At 40.5% G+C, this 27,391-nt stretch overlaps 2 protein-coding genes across 4 annotated transcripts in view; one reads left to right on the top strand and one right to left on the bottom strand.

Annotated features, from left to right (window-relative positions):
* The window catches only part of Umad1 (UBAP1-MVB12-associated (UMA) domain containing 1), a 194,037-nt gene extending 184,239 nt beyond the window's left edge, over positions 1–9,798 (bottom strand). For all 3 annotated transcript variants that reach the window (XM_021164346.1, XM_021164347.1, XM_029478777.1), the window contains exon 1: positions 9,594–9,798. The gene's annotated coding sequence lies outside the window, so the exon portion shown is untranslated. The remainder of the gene's footprint in view (positions 1–9,593) is intronic.
* A 94-nt stretch (positions 9,799–9,892) lies between these two features.
* Rpa3 (replication protein A3) lies at positions 9,893–13,184 on the top strand. The gene is made up of 4 exons (XM_021165723.2): positions 9,893–10,087; positions 11,301–11,375; positions 12,323–12,431; positions 12,879–13,184. The coding sequence occupies exons 1-4, from the start codon at positions 9,989–9,991 to the stop codon at positions 12,959–12,961; spliced, it is 366 nt and encodes a 121-aa protein (XP_021021382.1). The 5' UTR covers positions 9,893–9,988; the 3' UTR covers positions 12,962–13,184.
* Positions 13,185–27,391: the final 14,207 nt, after the last annotated feature.

Genomic DNA, 27,391 nt, shown 5'->3' with positions numbered 1-27,391 from the left:
GGGGATTGCCTAGTACTGTACTGTACCCATATACACTATTGCCAACCCCAAACTCCCATCTTGGTGTTGATGCCCTGCCCCCACCTCCATCTCTGCATAGTCCTGTAGAATGAAAACCCTTAGAAAACAATTGGGATAGAAACTGAAGGGTGCCAAGGTGTAGGCAAGGCCACATCATAAGCTGCTACCTCAGGCACTTGGAGCAAAAGAAGGAAGGGCAAAGAAGAGTCCTAAGGGTAGAAAGCACTCTGAAGTTTAGTTTTCATAAATCACAGCCCTAACATTGAACCTGAGGAACCGTTCCGTGATGCTGACAAGTGTTCTAGGATTAGTGCAGGTTTTCATGACTAGAGCTGCAGATCCAGGAAGGTCACTAAGCCCAATGTAAATAAATGGTAAAGGAGCCTAGCTGTTGACAGAAAACAGCTGGTAATTTCACTTTCTCTTTTTCCCTCCCTCCCTCCCTTCCTCCCTCCCTCCCTCCCTCCCACTGGCCTGGAACCTTTGTAGACCAGGCTGCTGTTGAACTCAAGAGATCTATCTTTCTGCCTCTGTTAGCCCCTAATCCCCAGAGCCCAGAGATGAGATCAAAAGTATTTGCCACCACACCTAGGAGATTTCTCTTTTAAAGGGATTAAAAATTGAAAAGGTCAAAACATCAGCCATGAAAAAAAAGATAATATTTCAATATAGGAAGATGGCCCTCATCCCAACTCCTCATATATGGTAGAGCCAAAAAAGAAAAAAAGAAGAAAAAATACCAAGAGACATGAGCTCTATGGGAGTGGTGAAAAACAAGATGAAAATTCAAAACAAAAAGAGAGAAATGGTGGCACATGCCTAGAATCCTGGCACTTAGGAGGGTACAAGCTCTTTCCCTTCTCCATTACTTTCAACACACACACACGAAGCAAATTTTACCATTGCAAATAGGAGAAAAATCATAATTCATTCTTAAAAATCTATTATTTGCTAACTACAATATTGTTCCTACTAGGCAGACATAGGATCTCTGAGCTACACAGGGACTGACTTCACATTCTCAAGCCAAAACTGGGAGAAGAAACATGCAAATCACATGAATATTCATTATTAACATATTTGGGTATTAAATAAATATTTTAGTTCACAATTTTTCAGAAAATCATCTCAAAGTTTAAGCCAATTTGTGTTTGTGACAGATAATCTCTGTGTACAAAAGTAAAAACATTTCTTTATGCACTCAACACAACCAAAACATAAAGGGCAGTATATTCACTTAATAACACACACAGACCACATCCAGCAGGTATATCTGATGCCAGGCAAGACAGATCTTACAGCTCTGAAGTTCAGGGAATGATAGAGTGCATAATATAACTATTTTTTTCATATTATTCTGAGGATTTTCTTTTTAAGTAACATCACCCATGACAAAAAAGATTAAGACATTAAAAAATACTTTTCAAGTTTATTGTGTGTTTAATCTCACTAGTTAATATAAATATACCAGAAGTAAAATTTCTGCATGACTGAAATATAGCAGCCACTTTACTATAGAAGATATATATGCATATTTATAAACATAATTTTCTTCTTCATGCTTGTGCCAGATAAATTCAAGAAACAGTGAATTTCATACTACTGACAAAATAAATCCTAAACAATATGTAATCTTCCTCTTCCATATGACAAATTATGAAATGCATGATTATGAAATCAAATATAAATGTAGATGAACATTTACTATTTTCTATTGAGCATTACAAAATAGAGTAGGGCAGTGCTTTATGCTTTTTGTAGTTTTAATCTAAAACAAGAATTCATTAAACGGCATAAATCATTTCTGAAAGAGCACTAAAACTTCTAAAAGCCCTGGCAGACTATTTTCTACTCCATCCAATGGGTGGGGCACCAATACAAATGGAGGGAGAAGGAAGGGTTTTTGTTTGTTTGTTTGTTTTTAAAGAAGAGTCAATAGGAATAAAGGTATGTACAGGACAACAAAGGAATTAACCTCACTAGAATCAAAAAAATATGTGGATATGCCACAGAAATCAAGATTGCAGAAGAATAAAGAAAAACTATTTAAAAGGCTGAAAAGTCAAAATACTAGAATATGCAGAGCAGCATAACAAGATTTGTTTACTATTAAGTTCAAATACTCTAGAAGAGTCTTGTACGAAGACTAAATGTTTTAAACAGTGTTGTAGAGGTTAAGTGTAATAACTTAATTGAGACAGGAAATATCTGGGGAAAAGGGGTAGTGGGCTGAAAAAGCTCAGTTATTCATCTCCACAAAATACAGATAAAAAAGACCCAAAAAATTCAAACAACTGGAATTTCCCTCCTTGGAGACCACAGAGAGCGCTAAGCTGAGGAAGAACAGTAGTGAAGGAATACAAGAAGACAAGCAGGATAAGAAGACCCCAGAATGACAGCCACTCATTACTGTGAATCCTAACATAAAAGAATTAATAACAAAAAAGAAAACGTATATTTCATTTCAATATTTTAAGGTATACTAGAAATTCAAGTATTGTACAATAACCTACTTTTTATAAGGTAGCAACTACTTCAGTTCTGTAAAATATCATGCAAAATAATTGAATATTATGCAAATAGAATTTGCCTCAGATGACAGTTTTAGAACTAAAATGGTAAATTTTAATAGCCTAAGTCTAATCAACAGAGAAAAATTTCTGAAAGTCTTTAGCAGTTCTGAGTCATCCCAAGAGTCTGTCCATTTGTGATTGTTTTGGCTATTCTGTAAGTCTACAGCAAAATGCCCCCAGTGTTCCAACAGAGGCAAGACTAGCAGGGGGTGGGGGTGGGGGGAGGGATCAACCACTCTGTGATTTACTCTAACATGTTCTTCATCACCTTGTGATGATATTTATGCCTGATACTGGAACCCTGGTCAAAGCTGTGTCTGGGGAATAGGCCCTAAGGGCCATTTTGTTAAATCTGCTTGGTGTCAAATGAATTCTAATACATGGTTATAAGTGCTGCTCTATGTTCTGGTAAGAAGCGTCTGTTTGCAGTGGGTAATGGTTAACACAGAGACGCGTAACTAGTAAGAAGCTAATAATGCTAATAATAAGTGACTGTTAACTGCACACCTCTAAGAAGGAAATCAATAACAGCTCCCGTAAGGCTCAATGAACATCATGGAAGACACGGGGAGAAAGAGCTGAAGGATGGAAAGAAGTGAGCTGATTTCTGGAAATGCCATGGGTATTACAACTATAAGCTGCCAGTAACTGCGGTTAGTTGCACAAGATATGCACAAGACAAAGCCTGGCAAACTTCTATCATGGATAGGAAAGGAGCTTTGAGTCCCCACTCCTCCCTCAGTAATGATCACCAGTTAATGATAGCTGAGAAAAAAAGTAATTTTCTTCAGCGGGGTCCATGCTCCAGAAAATATCCCATCCCCAAACCATGCTGGAATTAAACTGAGTGGGTCACAAAAAAAAAAAAAAAAAAAAAAAAACCAACAACAACAAACAAGCAAACAAGCAAGACATAAAGGTACGAAAGAGACTTGGTGTGAACGGGCTCGGCAGGAGTATGCAGGGATGAGAAAGGGATAGCAGGAATGGCAAAAATGACCCAAATCTACTATATACGGGTAAGAAACCATCAAAGAATAATATATGTCTTTAAAGTCGCAAGACTACTCACTGTACCTGGGCTCTCACATGGCCCAAAAAGTAGTGCTTAAAGAATTATCTGCTACCACCCACTCAAGTTTATAACTAAAGATTTTCATTGAAAATTCTAAAAGACATTATCGTGCCTGGTATTGGAACCCTGGTCAAAAGCTTGTGGCTGGGGAAGTAATGGGTCCTAAGGGGAAACATACCACCATTTTGTTAAATCTACTTGGTTCAACTGAATTCTAAATATACATGGTTATACCCAAAGATACACAGTGTTTTCAATTTGTAAGAAGCTGGTAAGAATTCTAGAACACTGCAAATATTTACGTATTGAAATAAAACCCTTCTATAACCCTTAGAGACATATTCAATGACATCTAAACAATGCATTTCAATACCCACTCTCAGTCACGTGGAAACTCCTTGAGAGTGCAGCTGCTTGCAGAGCCTTTGTCAGGCTGTACCACGGAGCCTCTGCTCTGGGGCTGCCCTAACTCAGAAAAACCCAACCTTCTCTTCTCGTTACCTCTTTACAGATACTGGCTAAACATAAGCATGCTCTCCCTGGCATCTGCCAGTTCTTTTGCCTTGCTGCTGCTTCCTGACCTCCACTGCTATCAGCATGGCTTTCTCTTACTTTGACCCTGGCAGCTAGAGAGTCTTATAGCTGGCCTGTTCTGCTGTTTTTCTCTCAAAAGCTAACTAAAAAAAAAAAAAAAGTCCTTGATTTTCAAAATAAGCAAATGAATAAATAAAAACACTTTAGCTTTTCAAAGTGTGGGAAACTTCGTTGTTCTTTCTTTCTGATTTCTATTTCCTCTTCTGGGCAGGAGTAGTTGGAAATTGCCTCAGAATTTGTTAGACAGAACATAAAGACACAATTTGGTGGTGGCTAGTGCACCGCCCCCCCCACACACACACAAAAGGCTTCATATTTTTATTATGAACCAACCAACCAAGGCATATCACAAGAAAGAAAAATCAGATTACCAATTAAACATGTCCACTTGATATGGTATGGTCGTGACTCTAACACAGCATAAAGATGTATGCTAGCTAGCTCATATGCAACTCATTATGGACCTAGCTTGGTTCTTTTTCCTTCTCACCTACTCAGAGCTGTATTGGATTTTATTACCAGTTTTCATCTGAATCCGTAAGACTATTTTGCCTCTGTTGCCATCAGTAATCACTTGAGTTTCCATTAGTGGGAAGACACAGTCTCACTTTTAAGAGATACCATATTCAAATTTAACACTTCTAACCTTTGCACTTGTAACCTGAATTGAAGGTGATGTCGTATGTGTGTGTATATATATCTCAACAGAAAATGAGAACATTTAAGTGAAACGTACTCTCCTAATGTGACCTTATGAATGTTTTCGCAAACTGGTGCCTTAAAAAACAATTAAAAAATATTTGTCAGTTGGATAATTATGTATTACAAGCTACATATACAGCATCAAACTATAGGGAATTCTGGAAGAGTACAAGAAACCACCAGAGACCTGCTGCACTGTATTTTTTCAACCATGGAAAATGCTCCCCGATTTGGCCAAGGTAGAATGGCTGTGGAGTTTGTTATCATCATCCATCCAGGTCTGTGATTAGCATAATGTCTGGAACAAACTATTTTCAACAGTCCTGGCTGGGGATGCACCCTTAGAAGTCAGAGTAATCAGCTGTAATCTTTCAGAGATGCCTCAGGAAGTGCTGCAGATAGCAAGTGATAGCTAAGGCTAATCTTACTGTTTTACTGATAGTCATTTTGCTCACGAAAACTAGGGAAGCAATAAAGAGTATTAACAGCTGTGAATTAGGAGTCTGACTGCCCCATCTCTGACATCTTTCTGTGTTTACAGGGAAATGAACATCAAATGAAAAGTTATGGTAAAAACGTAAAGCACTTGTCATCAATGCTGCCACCAATTTCCAGATTCCAGCTGTGCTTTAACAACGCCCAGGGAGTGATGCTCTCCTTCCCGCCCCTGCAGGACTGTCTCACGGTGATCCTATACAGTGTGTGTTAAATACAATCAGTGGTCTACTAAATACCCTTCATTCCTTGTGTTAAGAAGAACAAAACTGTCTTTAGACATTAACAAAACTGTCCTTGGTTGAAAGCCAAGGCATTTGATGAATATTTACCTGCAATATTTACCACTGAGCAGAGAGAGCACCCTAGATAAAGAAATTCCCTGAGACCTAGGAATGTGAGGCTTTACCTGGGATGAAGAACAGTGTCCCTTTCTCCTCTTTGAATGCTGGCATTGCATAATAATGCATGCAGTGTACTAGTCCTGATGATGTTGCCATCATCACCTGCTATGTGATGAGTTCCAGTCAGGAGACACCTTCAAGTCAGAGGTTTGATTTAAACAAAACAAACTTCCCCTCTTTTTAATCATTGAAGTGGAAAACAATATTTGTTATCATGTTTGTGTTCACACATCCACATACACCAACGTGCAGATGAGGAGCTCAGATGGCCTGTAGGAGGTGTTTCCCTCCTTCCACTGTGTGGGACTGGAGATCACACTGAGGCCAGCACATGTGGCAGCAAGCACCTTGCCTGCTGCACCACTGAGCCATCATGCAAGGCTCCAAAGCATGCCTTTCTTTTGTGAAGCACTGGGAGTGACGCAGAGCCTAAAAGATCAAGTTACTCACTTCTGAGAAATTATAAGTTGCACTTGCAAATTATCATCCAGGTCTCAGTTATTCACTAAGAAGACAGTTTTCTGCCTTTTGTATATTGATCCGTGTAAGTTAATGATTCAATGATATATTTTTCTGTTTTAGAAAAATTACAAACACAATCCTACATAAATGCCAAAAGCAACCCTTGTTAGTTGGGCATAAAAGACTATACAGATCATTAGAACAATAATGCCTACTCTATTTAATTTGTGCAACTCTGAAAAAAAAAAAACACATTACAAAAGGATTCCAGACAATTTGAACACAAAACATTTCTCCAGTAAAGCCAGTATCTCAGGTAAATGACCATGTATGGTAAAGGAGGAATAAAGTCATCTATGATAATTAGCATGCTGGTGCCCCATTTAGAACTTAAAACAGAAAAAGCTCTGTAAGCAGAGCACAGGACTTGTCTAATTTCAAGCTCAAAGAATTACAAATCAGTCCTCATTTTCCAACTCATTTAGATTCCTTTTATAGTCTAAGCCACAGAAGACACAATTACTGCCTACAAAAACCACACATGGTTAAGGTTTATTACCCACTAGAATTGAATGAATCAAAGAAATAGGTACATTCATCTGACTTCCAGGACTAGACAGAGCAAGAAGCTGCCAACAATAGAAAGCCGCAGCAGCAACCCAGTGTCTCCATCAAGAAGATCACCAGAATGACATCTACACAAGCAAGGGAAAATGTGGTTCCACAGACTAACAGGAAGAGTCTCTGTCTGATGACAATTTCTCACAAGAAATAGATGAAAATGTAGAAAACATATTATTCAACTCAGAGTAAAAGAGGTCTCTTATCTACCCAGACTGCTAGGGGGAAGCATGGTTTGAGTTTCTGCCTTGGCTTCCCTCAACGGACTATGATTCGGGATATATAAGCCAAATGAACCTTTTCTGCACAAGCTAGGTTGGCAGAAAAATCAGTAAGACTGGAAGTCACTGTATAGGTCTCTTAGAAAGCTGAAAATGACTTAGCCATACCATTCCTGGGCTTACATTTAAAGAACTCAGTATTCTATTATAGAGATGCTCTGAGATCCATGTTCACGACTGCTCTATTGACAATAGCTAGGAAATGGTATCATCCCGAATGTCCAGCAACCAATGAACAAATATGTATACATATATGTATACATATACACAATGGAGTTGTATTCAGCTGTACAGAAAAAAATGAGATTATGAATTTTACAAAAAATTAAAGGGACTGGAAAATATTATGATAGTGAATGAGGTAAGCCAGGCCAAGGAAGACTAACACCCTGTCCTCTCTCACATATGGAGCCTAGCTTTAAGGTTTTAGATTTGTGTGCTTACATTTGTGGTATCTTTAGAGGTCAGGAAGCTACAAAAAGACCAAAGGTGGCTATAGAGAAATTTCAAGGAGGTAAGAGATAGTAGAACATGTGAGCTATAAAAGTAGTTCGTTGGAGGAGAATACTGGGGGGTGAAAGGCTTAAGTGGAGATGGGAACAGGAGGTTGGGCTAACTAAGACTAAGGATGTATAAAGAAAGAGGTCTCAGAAAAACCTACTACTTTGTAAGCTAATTGAAAAGTTTAACTGGTTTTAAAAGGAATTTAAATGGAAATACCCTGCATGGGAAAAGAATGCTTCCCCTAAAGGCATGAGTTACTAAACAAAAATCTCAGGGCTGAAAGGCTATGATATACCTCCCTAGGAGTTATTGAGAAGGATGCCCCAAAGGCACCCAAACAACACAATTTACTACAATGCTCCTAGTTGTCCACCATAACTAGATGGTAAGAACCTATGTCTGGAGACAGGGTACCATTTGCTTGCAGCACACAGATAAAGCAAACTAGACCTGAACTGGGAATTTATTTCTTTTTTTTCTTTTTTTTTTTTTTTTTAAAGATTTATTTATTATATGTAAGTACACTGTAGCTGTCTTCAGACAGCTCCAGAAGAGGGCGCCAGATCTCGTTGCGGATGGTTGTGAGCCACCATGTGGTTGCTGGGATTTGAACTCTGGACCTTCAGAAGAGCAGTCGGGTGCTCTTACCCACTGAGCCATCTCACCAGCCCCGGGAATTTATTTCTTGCTGGTTACTTTTCACTGAACTAAAAGGGTGCTATGCACCAGGGTAGAAAATGCACTGCTATATCATGAATGCTTCAATACCGACTTGCCAGCACCCAAAGGAAATGCAGCTCACAACTAAGGAAAAAATTTTAAACTTGTTTTAATCACAACAGAATTAAGACACACATATTAAATGTCACATGAACACTAAGGAGAGCTAACAATCGTTTAAATCGGGAAGATTGGATTTCACTCATAAATAGATGGAACCAGATCATTGTATTTTATTACTTAAGGCAGCAACAGCAGGACTACATTGGAACTGAATTATTAGCCCTGAATTTGAAGGTTAATAAGTCTTTGGCTTTAGAAAGATCCAGACACTGTTCCACATAATTATGAGACGCAATTAAAATTATGTTTTAATTTCTGCAATCTCTTTTGAAGGTATTTTTATGTGCGTTCATTTTGAAATTTCTCAGTACCAACCCCTTGCTGGTGAAATCACTAAAATCAACAGCCACCAGCTTCCAGTCATTTTATGAACCAGAAACACATCCGACAATTTTCTTCAAATCTTGGAATAAACTGTCTTTCAGACAGCCAGCTCAGAGTACTTCGGGGAATTAGATATAGTATTACAACCCAAAATTAAGAGTTATCTAGCACCTTACAAAGCAGTCAACCCCTCATTTGCAGAAAGAGAAAATGTGACGCCAGTGGAGGAGCACTAGCTTGGGTCCAACAGCTGGTGAAGCCTGTCATCTCTAGTCCTTCCCGGGGGTCCTCCTCTACCGGAGCCCCAATGCACGCCAGCACCCAGTAGGTGTGGAAATGGACACCTCCACACCGCCAAGGCTAGCAAAGGTCCAAGGTAAAGAGAGGGGCAGCACCTCTTGCTGCCAGTGGGTGAAGCAGGCAGGTACGTTACACAACGTCTCCTAGCAACAACGTCCAGAGGGAGGGGTAAAGATTGACGATGGTTCTCTACAGGTAGAACTCGCTCAAAAATAAAGACCCCAAACCCCAGGTTAGGCACGCACCCGCGCCACCCGCGCAAAAGCTGGCAACTGTCAGTGCCCGCACCGCTGCATTCCCGGACCAGGCGCCCGACTCCGCCCACTACCCCGACGGTTCAGCCCTCGGGAGGAGAGAGGTGCGGAGATCCAGACACCTCCTGCAAGAAAGCTACCTGAGACTCCGCCGCAGCCTGCAGCTCGCCACCCACCACGGTCCTTCAGCTTACTTCCGGGGTCAAGTCGACGTTCGGCCGCTCCAGATCCCGGGTCCCAGGCCTCAGCCCCGCCCCTCTAAGTCCCGCCTCCATTGCCCGCTGGCTTTCGGCCCCAGCGACTTCCGGAACGCCGCGCGTCACTAGGCAGTATACCAGTACTTCCGGAAGCCTTGAGCCCCCTCCGCCAGCCCGGTGCGTGCCAACCAGATGCTCCCGTGGATTTGATTGGTGGGTCTGGAGCGTACGTCTCCTCTGATTGGTGTTCGGGAAATCTGCCCGGGTTGGCGCGGCCGCCGGCTGGGCGTCAATCATTTTCTGCTTTCCTGCGGGTTGCGAATGTTGGCGGCAGAATCATGGAGGACATAATGCAGCTCCCCAAAGCGCGCGTCAACGCCAGCATGTTACCACAGTATATCGACCGGCCCGTGTGCTTCGTGGGGAAGCTGGAAAAGGTACGGGACCAGGGCCACTCGGGAAGGACTGCGGGGTCGGGAGCTGAGGCTGGGAGCAGGTCACCTTTAAGCAGCATTGCCCTCCAGCTTGCTGTAGTTTTCACAAGAAGAGCTTGTGGAAACTGCTAAGCCATTGCAGCAACATTTTGGTGCCGCTTCTTTTATGTCCCCAAAACTGTTTCGAATGATCTTTTAGATCCAAGCGCTCCGCGCCCCCTTTCTATATTTACCAGGAAGGTATTTACAAACCTGGCTCCTCTGTCTGTTGTTCTAGTTTTTGTTTTAGCCAGACTTAGCTGATGAATCTTCTGGCTTCCCTGTCTTTTGCAACCGTCTCTCTTTATGGGCCTAGTTTTTCTACTTTGCAGTCGTCTCCCTCTGAAACATTTCTTGATAGCCTCTCCCATATTCTATAGATACCTTGTATCTAGCCCAGTCTAAGATTGCAGCCTCGTCCTTCCTGTAGGTAAAAATTAAGCCCAAAGGCCCAGAAATTGAGAGTGCCGAGGGAAAGAAAATCCTCTGTAAGGACCTACTTGCTAGGTCATTTCATTCACACATTTTCTAAGGGAAAAGAATTTCTAACTAAACTGGTAGGCTGACTGAGCTGCTCAAACCTCACATCGAGTGGCAGAGCTCAGTTTCAAGGGAAGTCTTCCTCAGATCTGGCAACCAGTTCTTTTAGATCATCGTTCTTAATTTTAAAAGAAGGTATTCTGAGCCGGGCGGTGGTGGCACACGCAGCACTTGGGAGGCAGGGCAGAGGCAGGTGGATTTCTGAGTTCGAGGCCAGCCTGGTCTACAGAGTGAGTTCCAGGACAGACAGGGCTATACAGAGAAACCCTGTCTCCAAACAAACAAACAAACCCCAAAAGAGGATATTCTGTGAGATGTACTAAATCAAGAATGTTGGCAGAATTCCATTAGACAGTGAAAGCCAGGTTTAGTTTTAGTGTACCAAGTGGTTTTTGCAAATAAAAGAAACCACACAAAACACTAAGCAAATATTCGTTGTTTACTAGAAATTCAAAATTAACTGGGCTTACAATCATCTGATCTGGTATTAAGATTATAACTTGAACCAAATAAACTGTGCAAAACCCCTATTACTTTATATTCAACCACATGAAACTTGTGTGAATCTTTTAAATATTCATTTCTGTAGATTCTGTTTTCTAAATCTATGGCTTTTTGTCTTGGTTTCCTTTTTTAGATTCATCCCACTGGAAAAATGTTTATTCTTTCAGATGGAGAAGGAAAAAATGGAACCATTGAATTGATGGAGCCAGTATGTTTTAAGTGATATGCTCTCATATTTAATTTTTTTGGGTTTCTTATTATTTCTGATTTGGGGGTGGAAATGTGAAGATTACACTTGTATAACTTTAAAAATCAAATTCGTACTCTCATATTTTGTCTTATTTCCATTTCTAACCTTTAGTGATTCTTAGGGCTCCAACATCCCTTAAGTATTGATTGGATAACAATTTTTATTCCTTAAAAAAAAATCCAAAAAATACATGTGAAAAAATTTTTAAACTGCTTCTTCCATAATCACAAGCCTGGCCTTCAAGAGCTGGCCCCAGATGTTCCTCCTGCTTCATACTAAGTGGCATTGCTAGTCAGTTTTATTTTCTATGTTTAATTTTTTTATATATATATATATATACATACACACACACACATATATATATATCCATGAAAATATGCATGAAGATATATATACACACACACATTGTGTGTGTGTGTATATATATCTTCATGCATATTTTTACATAAATGTAAATTTATAAATTTTTAAAAGTTTTATGTTTAATGTGCTTAAAACATCTTTGATCTTTTATGAAGACAAATCCATATACTATTTGGTTACTTGATATAGAACATGTAAGACTTATCCACAGTTCTTCTCAGTGACTTTTTAAACAAATAAGGAGGTCTGTTTATAGGAACTCTGAAGATCCTCGGTGTCTTTTAATGACTTTGCCTGCAACATAAACGTATAACTGCATCTTCAGAACGTAAACTGCTACCAAGGGAAACAGGACTCAGGCCAGCATTTTTGACAACTGTGTTTCATTGTTATGTTGGTTAAATGTAAAATTTCTTTTTGCAATGAAAAATTAGTAAACTGTGACTAAATCTGAAAAACAAGGAAACCTTATAACATCTTTCCAAGCTCATTAGCACCTGAAAAGGTAAATATACCTAATTGGCATTTTGTTCAATGTTTAGCTTGACGAAGAAATCTCTGGGATTGTAGAAGTAGTTGGAAAAGTCACAGCCAAGGCGACCGTGCTCTGTGCATCTTATACCCTGTTCAAGGAAGATAGTAATCGCTTTGGTGAGTAAAGCACCGCACTGTTCAGCAGTCTCATGAATGGGAGAAAACTTTTATTTAAGGTTTTTGATCTAAAATCTCAGTTTTGGTATATTTTCAATTTCTATAAAATGAGAAGAGACCTTGTAAATTAGTCATTCCTTGTGTGTAAAGAAAACAATAAATACCGCTAGTTATAGAATAAAAAGGACTTAAAATATGATAAAATTAATATTTTCATATATGAGTTGGACACTAGAACAGTATAGTAACACTGAAAGTATGACCCCAGCAGAAGATGACTATAATGGCTTATCATCTCTCCAGTCTTTGGTAGTACCACAGTGAAATAAACATGGATTGTGAAAATAAGTCGACTTCTGACAAGGAAAGACATAGAAATCCTTCAGGTAACAGTTGATACTGCAGAGTCCACTGTAGATTAAGTGTTTGCTTAAATGTTTCTTTCAGATCTTGAACTTTACAATGAAGCTGTGAAAATTATCAATGAGCTTCCTCAGTTCTTTCCTTTAGGGCTTCCACAACATGAATGAGCTTCTTCAGTTTCTTAGGATTGCCAGTAAGCTACATTGAAGGCTATTAAAGAAGACTCCTGCAGTTAATGGAGCGACTCCTATAATTTCTAATATTTAAGTTGTTCTTTCATATATATATCTTTTGTAAATCTATTATGACAGTTTACAACTAAGCCTTTTTATAAACTTTTTAAAAGTGATACTTCAATATATGGTCTGAATAATAAAAATCAAAATATGATGCTGTTGGTCAGTTGTTTTTATTTTTCAGTCTCAAACTTGGAGTTTTGTAACTATAAGGTTTGGTCTTATGTCTACCAAATAGAAGCCTGGCCAGCTAGCCATGCTATAGATTTTCTTACCATCTACCATTCTGATTATTCCTTAATAGCTTATTTAGAAAATGCTTTTGATGAATGAAAAGAACAGGCGTGTATCTAATTGGTCAAGTTTCTTTATTTTGGATTCTAAACTGTGTATATACCACTGCCAAACAGGTGACCATTGGGTTGGCAGAAACTTTGACTTTTTCTTTATGCCTTTAAACTTGTCATTATTCTTAGTATGGAATTCTCATCTAACATTTTTAGGGCCTGAATATTGGAATGTCTTCCCACAGGTCAAACTAATTTGAGAAAATCTGGAGACTTTAGATATGAAAGAAGTATGTCATTGGGTGGGGGGGTTGGGGAGGGGTTGCCTTTCAGGGTTCTAGCTGGTCTCTGACCCCTTCCTCACTTTACTGTTTCTTCACCCCAATCGTATGAATTTCTCTTTTCTCCCATCCCCTATCATCTATAAGGTACTAAGCCCTCTGAAAGCATGATTAAGCTCTCCTTTTAAGTTGTGAATATCAAGTGTTTTGTCACAATGATAAAATAGTTATTTATACACATATACACACAAATGGAACCAGGGAAGTAGGGTGATAACTATGAGAAATCTGTGTGGTTCTTAAATGTTAAGAATGGGTTCAGGGGAAGAATTTGCAAGGGTTTGGAGAACTGAGAAGAGAAGTCCTAGCACATTGTGAGCTGAGTTTAATAATGTAATGCATAATGGCTGGAACTTGAAAGACCAAAATGCTGATAGGAATAAGGACTGCTCATAAGATTTCAGGTAGATTTGAGACTGTTGTTAATTAGATTGGAAAAACTTTCTGTGAAAGGATTTGTCTAGATTTTTGTCTATGTCCCGAGACAAAGTGAGGTTAAATTCAAAATGAAGACATTAATTTGGAAAAAAATTTTAGACAGATTAAGATTCAGGCTGTGATGTGTTCATTGTACATCTTTTTGCTGGGTTTACAGTAAGAACTAGAGAAAAAAGTAATGTTAAAAACTGTTGTTTGGCCAGAAGGGAATGTTTCAAGTGGGCATAAAGAGTATACGTACCATTAGGGCATCACAGAATAAGTTTTTGACTCATTGGGAAGGTTTTCCATTAAGCAGGGTGCTCCAAGAAATGTTGCGGACACAGCTTTAAGGTATGTGTGTCTGTTTGTGTCTGTGTACTCAGGTACTCTTTAGTCAATACAGAAGTGGCCTGACTGGGCCTGGCTCCTGGCCAGGCTGAGAGCAGATCCATACAGTGCTTGTTTTTCAGGCATGTAAAACACAAGAGTTGCAGGGCTATGAAGGCTTCCATCTATATCTCAAGGGAAGGACTGGAAGTTTAGACAGTATTTGAGAGGCAGAGCCCCTACAGATAGCATCAGTGTGATCCATGAACTGAGAGTTTGACACTTAAGCTGCAGTGGAGACTTAAGGGTGTTAGAGTTGCCAGAAATAAACCAGGTATCTGCAGAGGAAAGCTACAGGTTACAAATAGAGCTAACCCAGGAGAGTTCATATGAGTTACAATGGGCAAAGCATTCAGGGCAAGATTGCCCAGACCTATTTAGCACTCTCACATGATAACACATGCCACAAATGCTGTACCTGGAACTACAAGAATTTAAATTTTACTGTGATGAATTTTGGTCTTTGATCCCATTCTTTCTGGCTGTTCTGAACTTTGTGTTATGGTGTATTGGAAATACGTAACCTGTTTTTCATTTTATAGGGGCCTACTACTAAGAGTTTAGATCTCTGTAGAAATTTTAATTTATAATTTTCATACTGGTGGCCTAGAGGAGATGGCATATATGCATTGTGAAATGCCCATGACTCTTTGGTGTTCACATGTGTAAGTTTATCATTTGAATATGAAATTGTCCTACAGGTTCATGTAAGCATTTGATCCCTACTTAGGGCTTTATTTTGGAAAGTTATAGACAAAGTAAATTACGTGGGGCTCAGCTTTGAAGTGGATAACCTGGCTTCTGGTCTTCTCTGCTTCATATCTGCCCTGATGTGAACAACCTTCTCTCCTCAGATTCCTGCTACTATAATGATGTGTCTGTTCATAGATCCAAAGACATGGAGCCAAGTGACCATGAGCTGAACTTTCTAAGACCATGAGTCAAAGTCTTGATTTAAGTTGTTAAATATTTTGTTCAGTAGAATTTGGTTATCTTTGAGTTTTATAGGCCCCAAATAATCTGGAGATTACTTAAAGAATATTACTCTAGTTGGTTATAATAAAGCTTTTTATTAAGTGGAATATAGCTTGAAAGTAAGGAGGGACATCAGCCATTCTCAGTAAGTTTTGCCCTAAATACCAGAGGAAGTGTCAGTCTCTAGTTCTGTGTTAACCAATCTGGTGTTATCAAATGTTGAGAGTATCCTCAAGTTGTACTAAGTCAGCCCAGGATCTTGCTTTCTGTTGAGTGAGTGCTTATGTTGATGGTGCTGTATATAAGTTCTCTCATGTCTGAGCTGCTTATCTGGTACATCTTGGTGTCCCATGAGCATGGCACCTGAATGAGTATTGTCTTAACAATTGGTACTTCCCTGACACAAATTCCAGATTTTTCTTGCAGTGACTTCATTGAAATGTTATTCATAAATTATACAGCTTAACCTATCTCAAGCATATAATTGAGTGGTTTGTGTGTGTGTGTGTGTGTGTGTGTGTGTGTGTGTAGAATTGCTAACCATACTCAATTTTCCCTGTGCCAAAAGAAAATTCTACAATATTTACACGTTAACTTTTTACTCCTAGTAAGTCTTCAGTAAATATTGGTTATAGAATATCCGGGAAGGCAAAAGAGAGTACATTCGTTCATTTATAATGCAGCTCACATCTTTAAAAAACTATTTATAAAACTAAGAAACATAGGTGATAACACAAAAACATTGTAAAAATGTCAGGTCTAGAGGTGTAATATCTTAAATTTACTGGGACACTGGAAATTGTACCAGGATTATCAGGATTTAATGTAGGACATGACAAAGTTGAGAATGTTTTCCTGTTAGAAGAGAGTTTTGTGCACTGTTTATTCAATGCTGATTTCTGTGCCCAGATGTAGGTTACAGTCCAGATGTTGGCATGGTGAGCATCTCTGGTCTCAGTGTTACGTAAAAATTGTTTCCTATCACCACTGATTGGTTAATATAGAGCTGATTCAGCCAATAACTGAGTAGAAAGCAGTCAGGACTTCCTATTCCAGTGTGTTTGTGTGTGTGTGTGTGTGTGTGGGGGGGGTTCCAAAGAGACCAGAGAGAGGTGAAGAAGAAGTGTGGAAAAACCCTGAGGAGGGACTAAGAGGAATGGCATTAAGGACACTCTTAGAGCAGAGGAAGCCTGAGCAAGACTCAGATTACAGGTAAAGGACCATATGGCTGGGCATTAGGCAAGCTACTATAGTAGGGTTAGAATAGATAGATATTTACCCAGTTATAGAGCTTGAAGCATTTTAATAACCTGATTAAGTATCCGTGTCATTTATTCGGGAGCTAAAATGGGCTAGAGCTGGTGCATTAGGTGTGCCATCTGTAAAAGTAATTTGGGGGTTTTGCCTTGTTTGCTCCCAAATAACCTTTTCTAGTCTCTTTAAGACCCCCTGGCATTAGAAGCCTTCGCTCTCTCCTCTGCCCAATTATTGACTGAACCTGTTCTTTATTAACCAAACAGTTTTTACATAACATGGGACCAGAGAGTCTTGACCATGCCAACATCCAGACCAAATGTCTGGTCCTAGAAATCAGCATCTGAATACACAGCTATTCTAGATGCAGATCCCCAAGGAAGCAGCTATTGAAGTAGTCAGTGAAGGTGAATCTAGCAGGATACTGGAATAAATATGTCTCAGCATCTTTCTCACCACCCTCAAGGGTGAATCTTGTCAGGGCCACTTTAACTTAGCTAGTGTCTGCTTGTTTTTCTCTGTGAATATAGAAGCTTTCAAAGATAATATATATTTCTGCATTAACACATATGGAATGTGCAGTGTGCACAATCAGTTAAAGATGATTCTCTGCTCTTTGTTTCAGCAGGTAAGGCATCTTTCTTTATAAGTTAGTTTGGATTGTATAGCCAAACTGTAATATACATTTTCATCCTTGCCTAATGAAAGGATGGCATGATAAGTCCTGAGGGTTTTGTGATCAACATTTATTGGCTATGCTTAGGTAAGGTTGGAGACATTTTCATGTCTCAGCCAGTCTTAGCTGTCCCCATGTACAGGGATCAGCAATATATGTAACCTATTTTGTTGATTTCTTCCTCTCTGAAGCCAAGATCTTCAGGGGATGTCTTACCCAGTCAAATCTGATTTTTATTAATTTGGATGGAATCCATAGCCTTTCTTCTGTTGAAACAAAGACAAAACCTCTTCCCCATCACAACATATTTTTTTCCTTTCATTCTGAAGTTATAACATATGTATGCTGATCTGTTCATAAGTCCTATAAAAAAATCCAGTTTATTTTAGCAGCGGTATTACCTGTTTCATTGAGATTTAAAAAATTTGAAGTCAGTAGAGCATTATTTAATCTATTCCTGGGAAATCCTATATCCCTTTTATTTCTGTATTGGTAAAAGCCAAAGATTCAATAAACCTTTGTTTGGTTGTTTTTTTTTTTTTTTTTTTTTTTTTTTTTTACACTTTCAGTAAGGGATTATTTCTATGACGTATCTCCTTAGTAGCCATTTCATTTAATAAGCTAATAACTTTTCTATTAACAGTGGCCCTCCATATAAATTTTGTTGTGTCTTCCTATGGACAGTTTAGACAGTCAAAACTGTTTTGATAACATTTTTAATACCTTTATCAGGAATATTTCCTATTTTAGTTTCCTTAAGTGTTAGTTCCTTGGAGCTTCAGAGTTTTTTTACCTGATGAAATTATACACAAAACTGAAAGCATTTTGTCCTTGCTAGAGAGATGGCTCAGTGGTTAAGAGCACTGACTGCTCTTCTGAAGGTCCTGAGTTCAAATCCCAGCAACCACATGGTGGTTCAAGACAGCTACAGTGTACTTAGATATAATAATAAATAAATGTTAGAACCCAAAGCCCCTGGCATCTCAGTCTCCATCTTGTCCCTGGGCTACCATCTATTAACTAACACTTCTTTTTCTTCCACTATCTTGATTCCGTTCCTGCAATTGACTCGGGACATTTTAGGATAGGGGGCTTTCTGGACCTTTTACAACGAGGACACTCCTTTCCAGACATTTTACAACGGGTACATTCTACTTATGTTATTGTGTAACCAAGTGATAATACCAGTTTGACCCGTGCACCTGGGTATAGACCTTAGTGGTTTGTAGCTTTTTAAACCCTCTGTTTCCCTGGAGTAAATGAGAGTTGAACAGAAATTTTGTCTTGTCTGCTTCCTTCGTGTCTTCTGATCCCAAATTTGTCATTGTTGTTCCCTTCCCCGGAGACCCCTGTTACTTAAGTCCAGCAGGTCCGGGCAATAAATCTTAAAAAAAAAAAAGTTCTGAGTAACAAACTAGTGCTATTGGTGAACACAGAGATTTTGGAGGTTGTGTTTTTAATATATTAATATGCATTTTCTTACCACAAATACTTGATGTTAAGCCATACCCTAATTTTGAAGATATATACAAAATTTAAAATCAGTCCTCTGAAGTCTGTCCAAGGTGTCTTGTCTTATTATTTAATTGGTCTGTGGTTTCAAAGAAACCCTCCTGATTATTAGCAGTCGGATATAATTTTACTTTGTGAAACTTAAATTTGTTTTCTTCTGCTATCTAAATTATGTGGAATTTTATTCTCATCTCTTATGTATCCCGTCCCGCGGGATTCAGTTATTTGTGGGTGGGAGGGGGACCGCAAACCTGGAAGAAAATGGGATTGGTAGAGAAAAGAGAAAAAGACCAAGTAGAGTGTTACCTATCAAGGTCTCTGTTTATTAGGCTGAGACACCGGGTTTTAAAGCATACATCGAGGGAAATAGGGAGGGGTCTAGGGGGAATTTTACAAAGAACAAAGAAGCGGGCATCTGCTGACATGAGGGCAGAAGTCAGGCTCCAGGCGGCGGGCACTCTGCGTCTTATCTCCGGAACATTGATCCTCCTTGACAGCCTTGGGTGTCAGGCTGGGCTCAGGCATAACTCATGTCCTTGGATGTCATGGGAACTCAGGAAGAGATAAGGAAGAGGGGACTATAATTCAGCTTTTACAGCCTCAGGTGCCAGGAAGGGAACAGGGAGGAGGGAGTGACAACCGGCTCCTAGCACGAGGCCATTTGCCCTGTCAGGGTGGGAGATTGTGAAGGGCTCGACTTCTCACGGTATGGTCTCTGACACTTATGAAGATAAAGTCAATCCTAATGCCATCAAGTTGTCTGCCTTTCCTATGAAAATGGTGTAAAACCCAGAATATCAGTGAAACACATGGTTTAAATTCCTTGATGCTGGCTTGAGGTAAGCCATTTATGTTTCTTATGACCCTGTTTGATCTACAGCATGGGGTAATCCTGTACAGGGGGGCCTCCCCCGCTCACTGAAGTGGGGAGAGTGTTAGATTCTCTAGAATTTAACCCTGGTCCTTCATTGTTCACAAGCATGAAAGCCCTAGAAGTGGTCAGAAACACCGCCTGGGAGCAGCTCAAGGAGGCCTACGAACCAGGAGATTTAATGGTACCACACCAGTTCCAGGTGGGAGATGCAGTTCTTGTCCAACGACATCGAGCTGGGAATCTAAACCTTGTTAGAAAGGCCCTTACATCGTGCTGCTGACCACCCCCACTGCTGTCAAAGTAGAAGGCATCTCTGCTTAGATTCATGCCTCTTACAAAAAGCGAGCTCCTGAAGAATAAATCCCCTTGGTTGACCACCCTCATTTCTACTCTGATGGGCCCTCTAAAATTTGGCTCTTACTGCTGATGTGTGACCTGCTAATCTTAATAAATTAGTGACCTTTGTTAGAGAAAAGATTGGTGCCGTCCAGCTGTTAGTACTAAGACAATACCAGTCTCTGCAGAACCTTAAAAAAGAAATTGCAGTTTAGTTTTAAGATTAGAACTAGTAACTAGAAGAAGTGGGGAATGGTTCATTGGCCAAAATCCTGCTTAAGTTCCTCTTCTGTCTTCTATCCCTTTTATTCTCCCTCTCCTCTTTCTTTTCTTCTGTCTTTCTCTTTTGATACACCTTTTCTGACTCCCTGACTAAATCTTGTAAAGCCATAGCATGTAATCTTTCTAGTCTGTAACTTTCTCTTAATATCTGATGCTGATTGCCTTATAAAAGCCATAGCTTAAATTTTCCCAGTGTGTTCCTGACGCAGAATAGGGCAAAGGGAAGGAGGGCTGTCCAGTCATTCCCACCGGTCTCTAGGGTCAATTTAGTCAAGGTCTCTTCTAGAGTTCTATTTATCCTTTCTACCTATCCTGATCTCTGGGGTCTATAAACACAATGTAAAATTCAATTAATCCCCAGTTGGATGGCCAGTCCCTGACTTACCTGGGCAACGAAGGCGGGTCTGTTGTGAGACCTTATTACCTTAAGTATTCTGTGGAAAAATTTCTTCTAGGATCTTTTTAACCACAACATTGGCAGTTTCTTTTTTTGTTGGGTAGGCCTCTACCCATCTTGAAAAGGCATCTATAAAAACTGCTATCGGTGTAGATGTTGATGTGCTGCCCCTCAGCCATCTGAAGGGCCTTCTACTAGGAAGCTGCTTCTGTGTACCTGTGTGCTTTTGGAACGCCTGGCCATGGCTGGTTGTGTAGATCACTATGGATCCTGGTTTCTTTCACAAGGATGTCCGCACAACAGTGAACGGGCAAGGAATCGTCCATTTCAGGCAGGAAGGTAGCAGGGTTAAGGATAGCAGGAGGAGCAAACATGACCCATTCAGTCAGCAACAGAATCTGGTAGTGGGTCAACCAGGCGTTTGTCATCTATTGGTCTGGGGGCTGGTAGATGATGCTTTTAAGAGAGTAGGGGGCAAGGGGCTGGAGAGATGGCTCAGCGGTTAAGAGCGCCGACTGCTCTTCCAAAGGTCCTGAGTTCAAATCCCAGCAACCACATGGTGGCTTGCAACCATCTGTAACAAAAAATCTGATGCCCTCTTCTGGAGTGTCTGAAAACAGCTACAGTGTGCTTACATATAATAAATAAATAAATAAATATAAAAAAAAGAGGAGAGAGAGAGAGAGTGGGGGCGACCACAGTTATTTGCTGTCCCAAAGTTAATCTGATGGCATCTTTAACCAGTAAGGCTACTACACCAACGGCCTTTAAACATGTGGGCTATCTGCTGGCAACTGGGTCCAGCGTCTTAGACAAATATATCATGGGCCTCTTCTATGGCCCTAGAGCCTGAGTAAGAACTCCTCTGGTCACCCCTGCCCTCTCATTAACATAGAGGATGAAGGGTTTGGTTAGATCTGGCAATGCCAAGGCTGGCGCAGTCAACAGGGCCTCCTTAATATTTTCAAAAAGGCTCTCTGATGTTCTGATGTCCATCTGAATTCTCCACTTTCTTTGGTCAGGGGGTACAAGGGGCAGCCAGTGTTGCAAACCCAGGTATCCAAAGTCTGCAGAACCCAGTGGTGCCCAAGAATTCTCTCACCTATCTTGGAGTAGCCAGTGCCAGTATTTGAGTCACAGTCCTTTTTCTTTGCAATAGGCACATTGGTCCTTCTCTAAAGTCTTCTGCACGGGTCTTCTTCTTCTAGGTCTAGGTTCCCTGTTGCCCAGGTACCCTATCTGTCTATTCTCAGGCCTGTTCCTTCCTTTATGCTCCCCTACTACTGCAGCCAAAATCCTGCTTAAGTTCCTCTCCTGTCTTCTATCCCTTTTATTCTCCCTCTCTTCTTTTTTTCCTTCTGTCTCTCTCTTGTGATACACCTTTTCTGTCTCCCTGACTAAATCTTGTAAAGCCATGGCATGTAATCTTTCTAGTTTCTGTAACTCTCTTTAATATCTGATGCTGATTGCCCTATAAAAGCCATAGCAACCGCTGCTTGTTGACCCTCAGAGGTTGGGTCAAAAGGAGTATAGTGTCTATAAGCTTCTATCAATCTTTCTAGAAAAACAGACGGGGGCTCTGTAGGGCCCTGCATCACCTCTCTTACCTTAACCAAATTGGTGGGGCGTCTTGTCACTCCATTAATCTCATTAGGTAGGTTGGTTGGGATTCCATTCACTCCAGGAACATTTTTCTGAGCCTCCAGGAGAATGTGCTCTTTTTGTTCAGTGATAAACAGAACTTGGAGGAGCTGCTGACAATCATCTCAAGTGGGTTGATGAGAACACATAAGATTCTCAGAAAAGGAGGCATGGTAGTATCTGCAGAGATTGTGGGTCTGCGGACAGGTCACCTACAGCTGATAAAGGAAAAGCAGAAGTGGTGTCAGGAGCTCCACCTGCTGGGGGACTCTGGGCTCTGGGTCCCAGCTGCAGATCCTCTGGCTGCACCTCCAGTGGTGAGGGGCGTGGAGAAGCGGGACCCAGCGGGGGTAGAAGATAGGGCGGAGGGGAAGGAGCTTATGGAAGGGACCTGCGGGTTGAAGAGGAGACTCCATTTTGGGAGGAGCCTTTTGATGCGGCAGCCCTTGCGCCTTCTCGCTGCTGGGCCAGAAAGTGCACTGGTCCAGGTAGGGTCCGCACTGCAACCGCTTACTGCTTCTTAGGGCAGAAAGCGAGGGTGCTATGCTGACCCACCCATGTGCATGGGAGCAGCAAGAAGAGGGCTCTAAGAGGTGCAGGGAATCCATGGTTTGATTTATGGTAGTGAATTCTGGACGAGGTAAGGCTATTGATCCGGGTGGGACCCAGGTCCGCTCTGAAAAACAATGGCTTTAACCTCAAAGATAACAGTCAAATCAAAAGTCCCCTCTGGTGGCCATTTTACATTAAAAGCTGGCCACTTGGAGGTGCAAAAATTCTGCCAAGGTCCCTTCTTAATTTCTACTGAAAGATTATGGGCCCTTGATCTAACTTCAGTCCAGTGGTCTAAAGTCAAACTTAGGGGAGGTCATTACAGTCTGTCCTATCGTCCAATATCATGGAAAACACGAAATTGACACAAAAAACACACACACTGACAAATGCCCATCTTCTAACGGACAAACAAAATACCAGCTCAGAAATGCAAAAAAGTCAGGGAAGTGCGTAAGTCTTCTAATCTAGGAAGACTACAGACTCTTCACTTCCGGCCCCAGATGGACACCTGGAGTCCTCCTCGCTTGGGGAGCAACACAGCAGGTGATTTCAGCACATCTGCTGTTCACACTCTGTGCCTCATCCCGAGGCGCGGGTCTTTGTTTCTCATGAAATATAGCAGCTGCAAATTTCAGCACTGAACCTCGCCAGCTCACAGAAGTATTTTTAGACAAAAAATCTCACCTCCAAGTGGGTCTTTGGAGACGTGGGTGGTCGCGCCAATCCCGGACGAGCCCCCAAAAGAAAGACACCCCCCCCCCCAGAGGAGCCTCTCGCTCAAGCCTTGGGACAATAGCGGACCCCCAAGAACTCACGAGAGACCAAGCTTGATGCAAACCACATGAGGCTTTATGCGGGGGCGGGGGGGAGCCAGAGCTCTGGGGACAACTCATCCCACAGAAAGGGGTCCAAGTTTTTATTGGCCCTCAGGGAGGAAAGGAGAAGGGGGGAGTAGGGGATTTCCAGATCTAAACAATGTCTATTCTCAAGAAATGGGTATGGGAGGGGCACAAGGAAAGAGTCTGGTGCAGGTGTAGCAACTCCAGATTGGTCTGCCTGTGGTTGCTGGGGAGATTTTCCAACTCTTCCCCAGCAACCAATATCATAAACACCTGGCAATGGGCTTCATCAGTGGGCACACACATGGGTTCAAGGAACGGTCAAAACATTGGCAGACACACGGGTTCAAGTAGTGGCCAGAGCATTGTGCACCTCTATTTTTCTAAACCAGTGAAACTAGTTCTGCTAAAAATGAAATCTATTTTGCCAATTTCAGGGCTTCTGTGACCTTTTATATTTTGTCAGGATCTTTCAATATGACCTAACCTTTGACATATAAAATTAAGGGTATATTTTAAGCAATCCAGTGAAAATGCATCACAAGAACATATGAGCTTTAAAACTTTGAGATGTGTTCAAACAAACAAGCAGAGTTCCCCCTTTTTGTCCATCACCCAATTGAAAGCTCAAAGGAAAACCACTGAGGAAAGAGAAGTTTGTAAGTTTAAGACATTTGTGTGCACATATGTGATTGCTTAATTAAAGGGGCATATCTCCTAGGTATGGCTGGTACACACACATGACATTTGGCTCTCAAACGATCTGAAAGTGGGATCCAGAAACAAGCACTCTAATGAATCTGGAAAGGAGGCTAGGAAATTTCATGGGTTTGAAAGAATACTATTACAAAGCTCTTGTAACAATTCAGATTATTGAAGAATACATTGGAGAAGTGGGTGATCAGGATGGATGTATTTCAGCTTTTAACAATTTTTGTGATTTAAAATCAAAGTCAATGACATTTAGATCAGCACTGCTGCCTTCTGTGTCCCCTACATATTCTAAATTCAGCTACATGGATCTCGTGATGACAAGATATGACTACAAATAGAAATAGCCATAGCAAAGCATATTCTATGGTGGCACAGAAAAACATTTCCCCTCCAGCAGACATGGAGTGAATTACCTCACTCATGAACCCTGATGGTTAAATGATAAGGACAGAATTTAAAATGAAAAGGGAATGCATGCTAAAATAGCTAAATCACTGAATCAAAAGTGAAGACAGACCTCTTGTTTTAGGAAAAACATCTGAATATATTGATGAATAACTTTAGACACAGATATTTAAATTTTTATGGGATCTGTAAACTTTCCTAAAAGACTAATTTCTCAACTTTTTTGTCTTTATAATTTCTTGAAACAGGCTTTTACTGTGTAGTCTAGGCTAGCCCTCAAACTGATTCTTCTGACTCCCCATAATGAGTTCTCAATTATAGGTGTAACTGCATAAGCAAATAAAGATTCCATTTATATAGCCTTTAAAATATTAATTATACAGCAATATTTTATAACAAATTTTCATTGATGCAAGATTATGTACAATATTCTGTTTATACATTTTATATGTATAATTATAGGAATTATATAGCAGTCATCTCAAACTGAGCCATCAATCTTTAGTTTTTTGACATCAGTTCTTGATTCTTATGCAGTGCCCTGAGGGACTGGGCTGCTCCCTCTGTGCTTGCTTCCCAGGACACCAGTCTTAGACTGAGCAGGTTTGAGATGGATTACTTACCTAGATTTTTTAAAAATACTTTTTATTCTTTGAGAATTTCATATAAATCCTCCCAAATCCACTTTCATATCCTTATCCCTCCAGCCAAGTTTGTCTTTTTTTTTAATTTTAATACCCTATGGAGTTCAATTTGTGTTACCCCATATACTTCTGGGTGTGGGGGAATTCACTATTAGCACCAGCAATCTACCAGGACCACACCCTTAAAACAGACCAAAGAGTCTGACAAATAAACAAGTTCTAGATTTCAATCTAGACCCTAGACCTAACTCTACTTATACCCCCGAGTTAGAACATCTCTCAAGATGATTCTTTAGTTTTCTTCCAGTCAATAATTTATTATTTGCATGTCAGACTAAATGTGGTTGAGTTTAAAGTGGCCAACAGATCGAGTATGTGCTGGTAGTTGCTATCCAGAATGCTTTGCTGAAGAGGGCTCTGTGAATGGTAAGTTATCTGAATCAAGAGTAAAGATGGCTGTGCTCATTGCTTACTACCTGGTCAAGCAGAGCTTGGCCTAACCAGTTCATCAGGTTCTGAAAAGGTACTAAATGTCACTATAGAAACCCCCACCCCACTCCTTAGTACCCTAATGCTTTTTCTTCCTATGACCCCTTCCCATTTCCCAAAATTCAAGAAAAATGCAGCAGCATTCATGCATTAATCAATATTGGGTAAAAATGCCCCTAGCTAGCAGTTCTCAATGCAGCCTTTGCTAGCTGCTTCTTAAAACGTGAAGAGAACGCTCACAGCACCACCACCCACCAACTGCAAGACTATGGGAGGGATCATCAAGTAAGGGGATAGTTCTACTCCTTGCATAAACAGCCTTGGCTCTGGGGGCATAATTGCTTCAGCTGGGTGAATCTTATTCAAAGGTGGGTTAAATGGTTGGTCTGAGAAAATTCTGAGTGACAAAGAAGACAAAGAAATACAGGTGGATCGATCGGCAAAATTAGGAGCTGGAAGTAAATGAGTAATTTAAATTCAGGAATGCTGAGAATTCCAGGAACAGATGCTAAAATAGAAGTCCCAAGTCCTATTCCCTTTCCTTGTATGTAACACTTACCAAACCCACAAGCTGTCCCTTTTCCTAGGTTATACAGGCCCACATTTTCTGCCACCTGCTTTAGAGTGCAGCCCACATCACCCTGACAGCTCAATGTTCTTATTCTCTCCTTCCAACATCTACTTGTTCAAATAAAAGTATATGTGGAATACTTATCAATGTTAAATAATTTGGCAGTTGTATTCCTCACCATACAAGTTGCAGGGTTTCATACATTTGCATGTCATACAACGTGACAGTGACAAATGAAAGAAAAACAAACAAAAACCAGGGGTAATGGTGCACACCTGCAATCCCAGTACTCAGAATCCTGAGGTAGGCGGAATTCTGGTCTAAGTAGCAAGCCCAGTCTCAGGAAGCCCAGAAGAATCAGAAATGCTAAGTTCTTGAACAAGTATAGTCTTGTTCTTCCTCCAAGCTAAGGTTTGGCAATGCTCCCTGAAAACAAACAAAACTTTGCCAGGTAAGACAGTGACCAGAAAAGAACCTTGTAATCTTTTTTAAAAAAAGATTTATTTACTTATTTTATGTATATGAGTACACTGTAGCTGTCTTCAGACACACCAGAAGAGGGGGTCAGATCCCATTACAGATGGTTGTGAGCCACCATGTGGTTGCTGGGATTTAAACTCAGGACCTCTGGAAGAGCAGTTACTGCTCTTAACCACTGAGCCATCTCTCCAGCCCTAACCTTGTTATCTTTAGTGCTATAGTTTTTTTGATTTGAGATGCTGATGTTTGTTTTGATTGATTGAGTTGTCCTAACACAACTGT

The sequence above is a fragment of the Mus caroli genome, chromosome 6 (genome assembly GCF_900094665.2).
Source record: "Mus caroli chromosome 6, CAROLI_EIJ_v1.1, whole genome shotgun sequence".
NCBI lineage: Eukaryota > Metazoa > Chordata > Mammalia > Rodentia > Muridae > Mus > Mus caroli.
The sequence above is the reverse complement of the archived record's forward strand: the minus strand, read 5'-3'. Positions and strand labels throughout refer to the sequence as shown.

Bases quoted from the DNA above. Each gene is read 5' to 3' on its own strand.
- Rpa3 (XM_021165723.2), top strand. From the start codon at position 9,989: ATGGAGGACATAATGCAGCTCCCCAAAGCGCGCGTCAACGCCAGCATG. The intron at 10,088-11,300 runs GTACGGGACCAG...TTCCTTTTTTAG, and splicing joins TCGTGGGGAAGCTGGAAAAG to ATTCATCCCACTGGAAAAAT. The intron at 12,432-12,878 runs GTGAGTAAAGCA...TGTTTCTTTCAG, and splicing joins GGAAGATAGTAATCGCTTTG to ATCTTGAACTTTACAATGAA.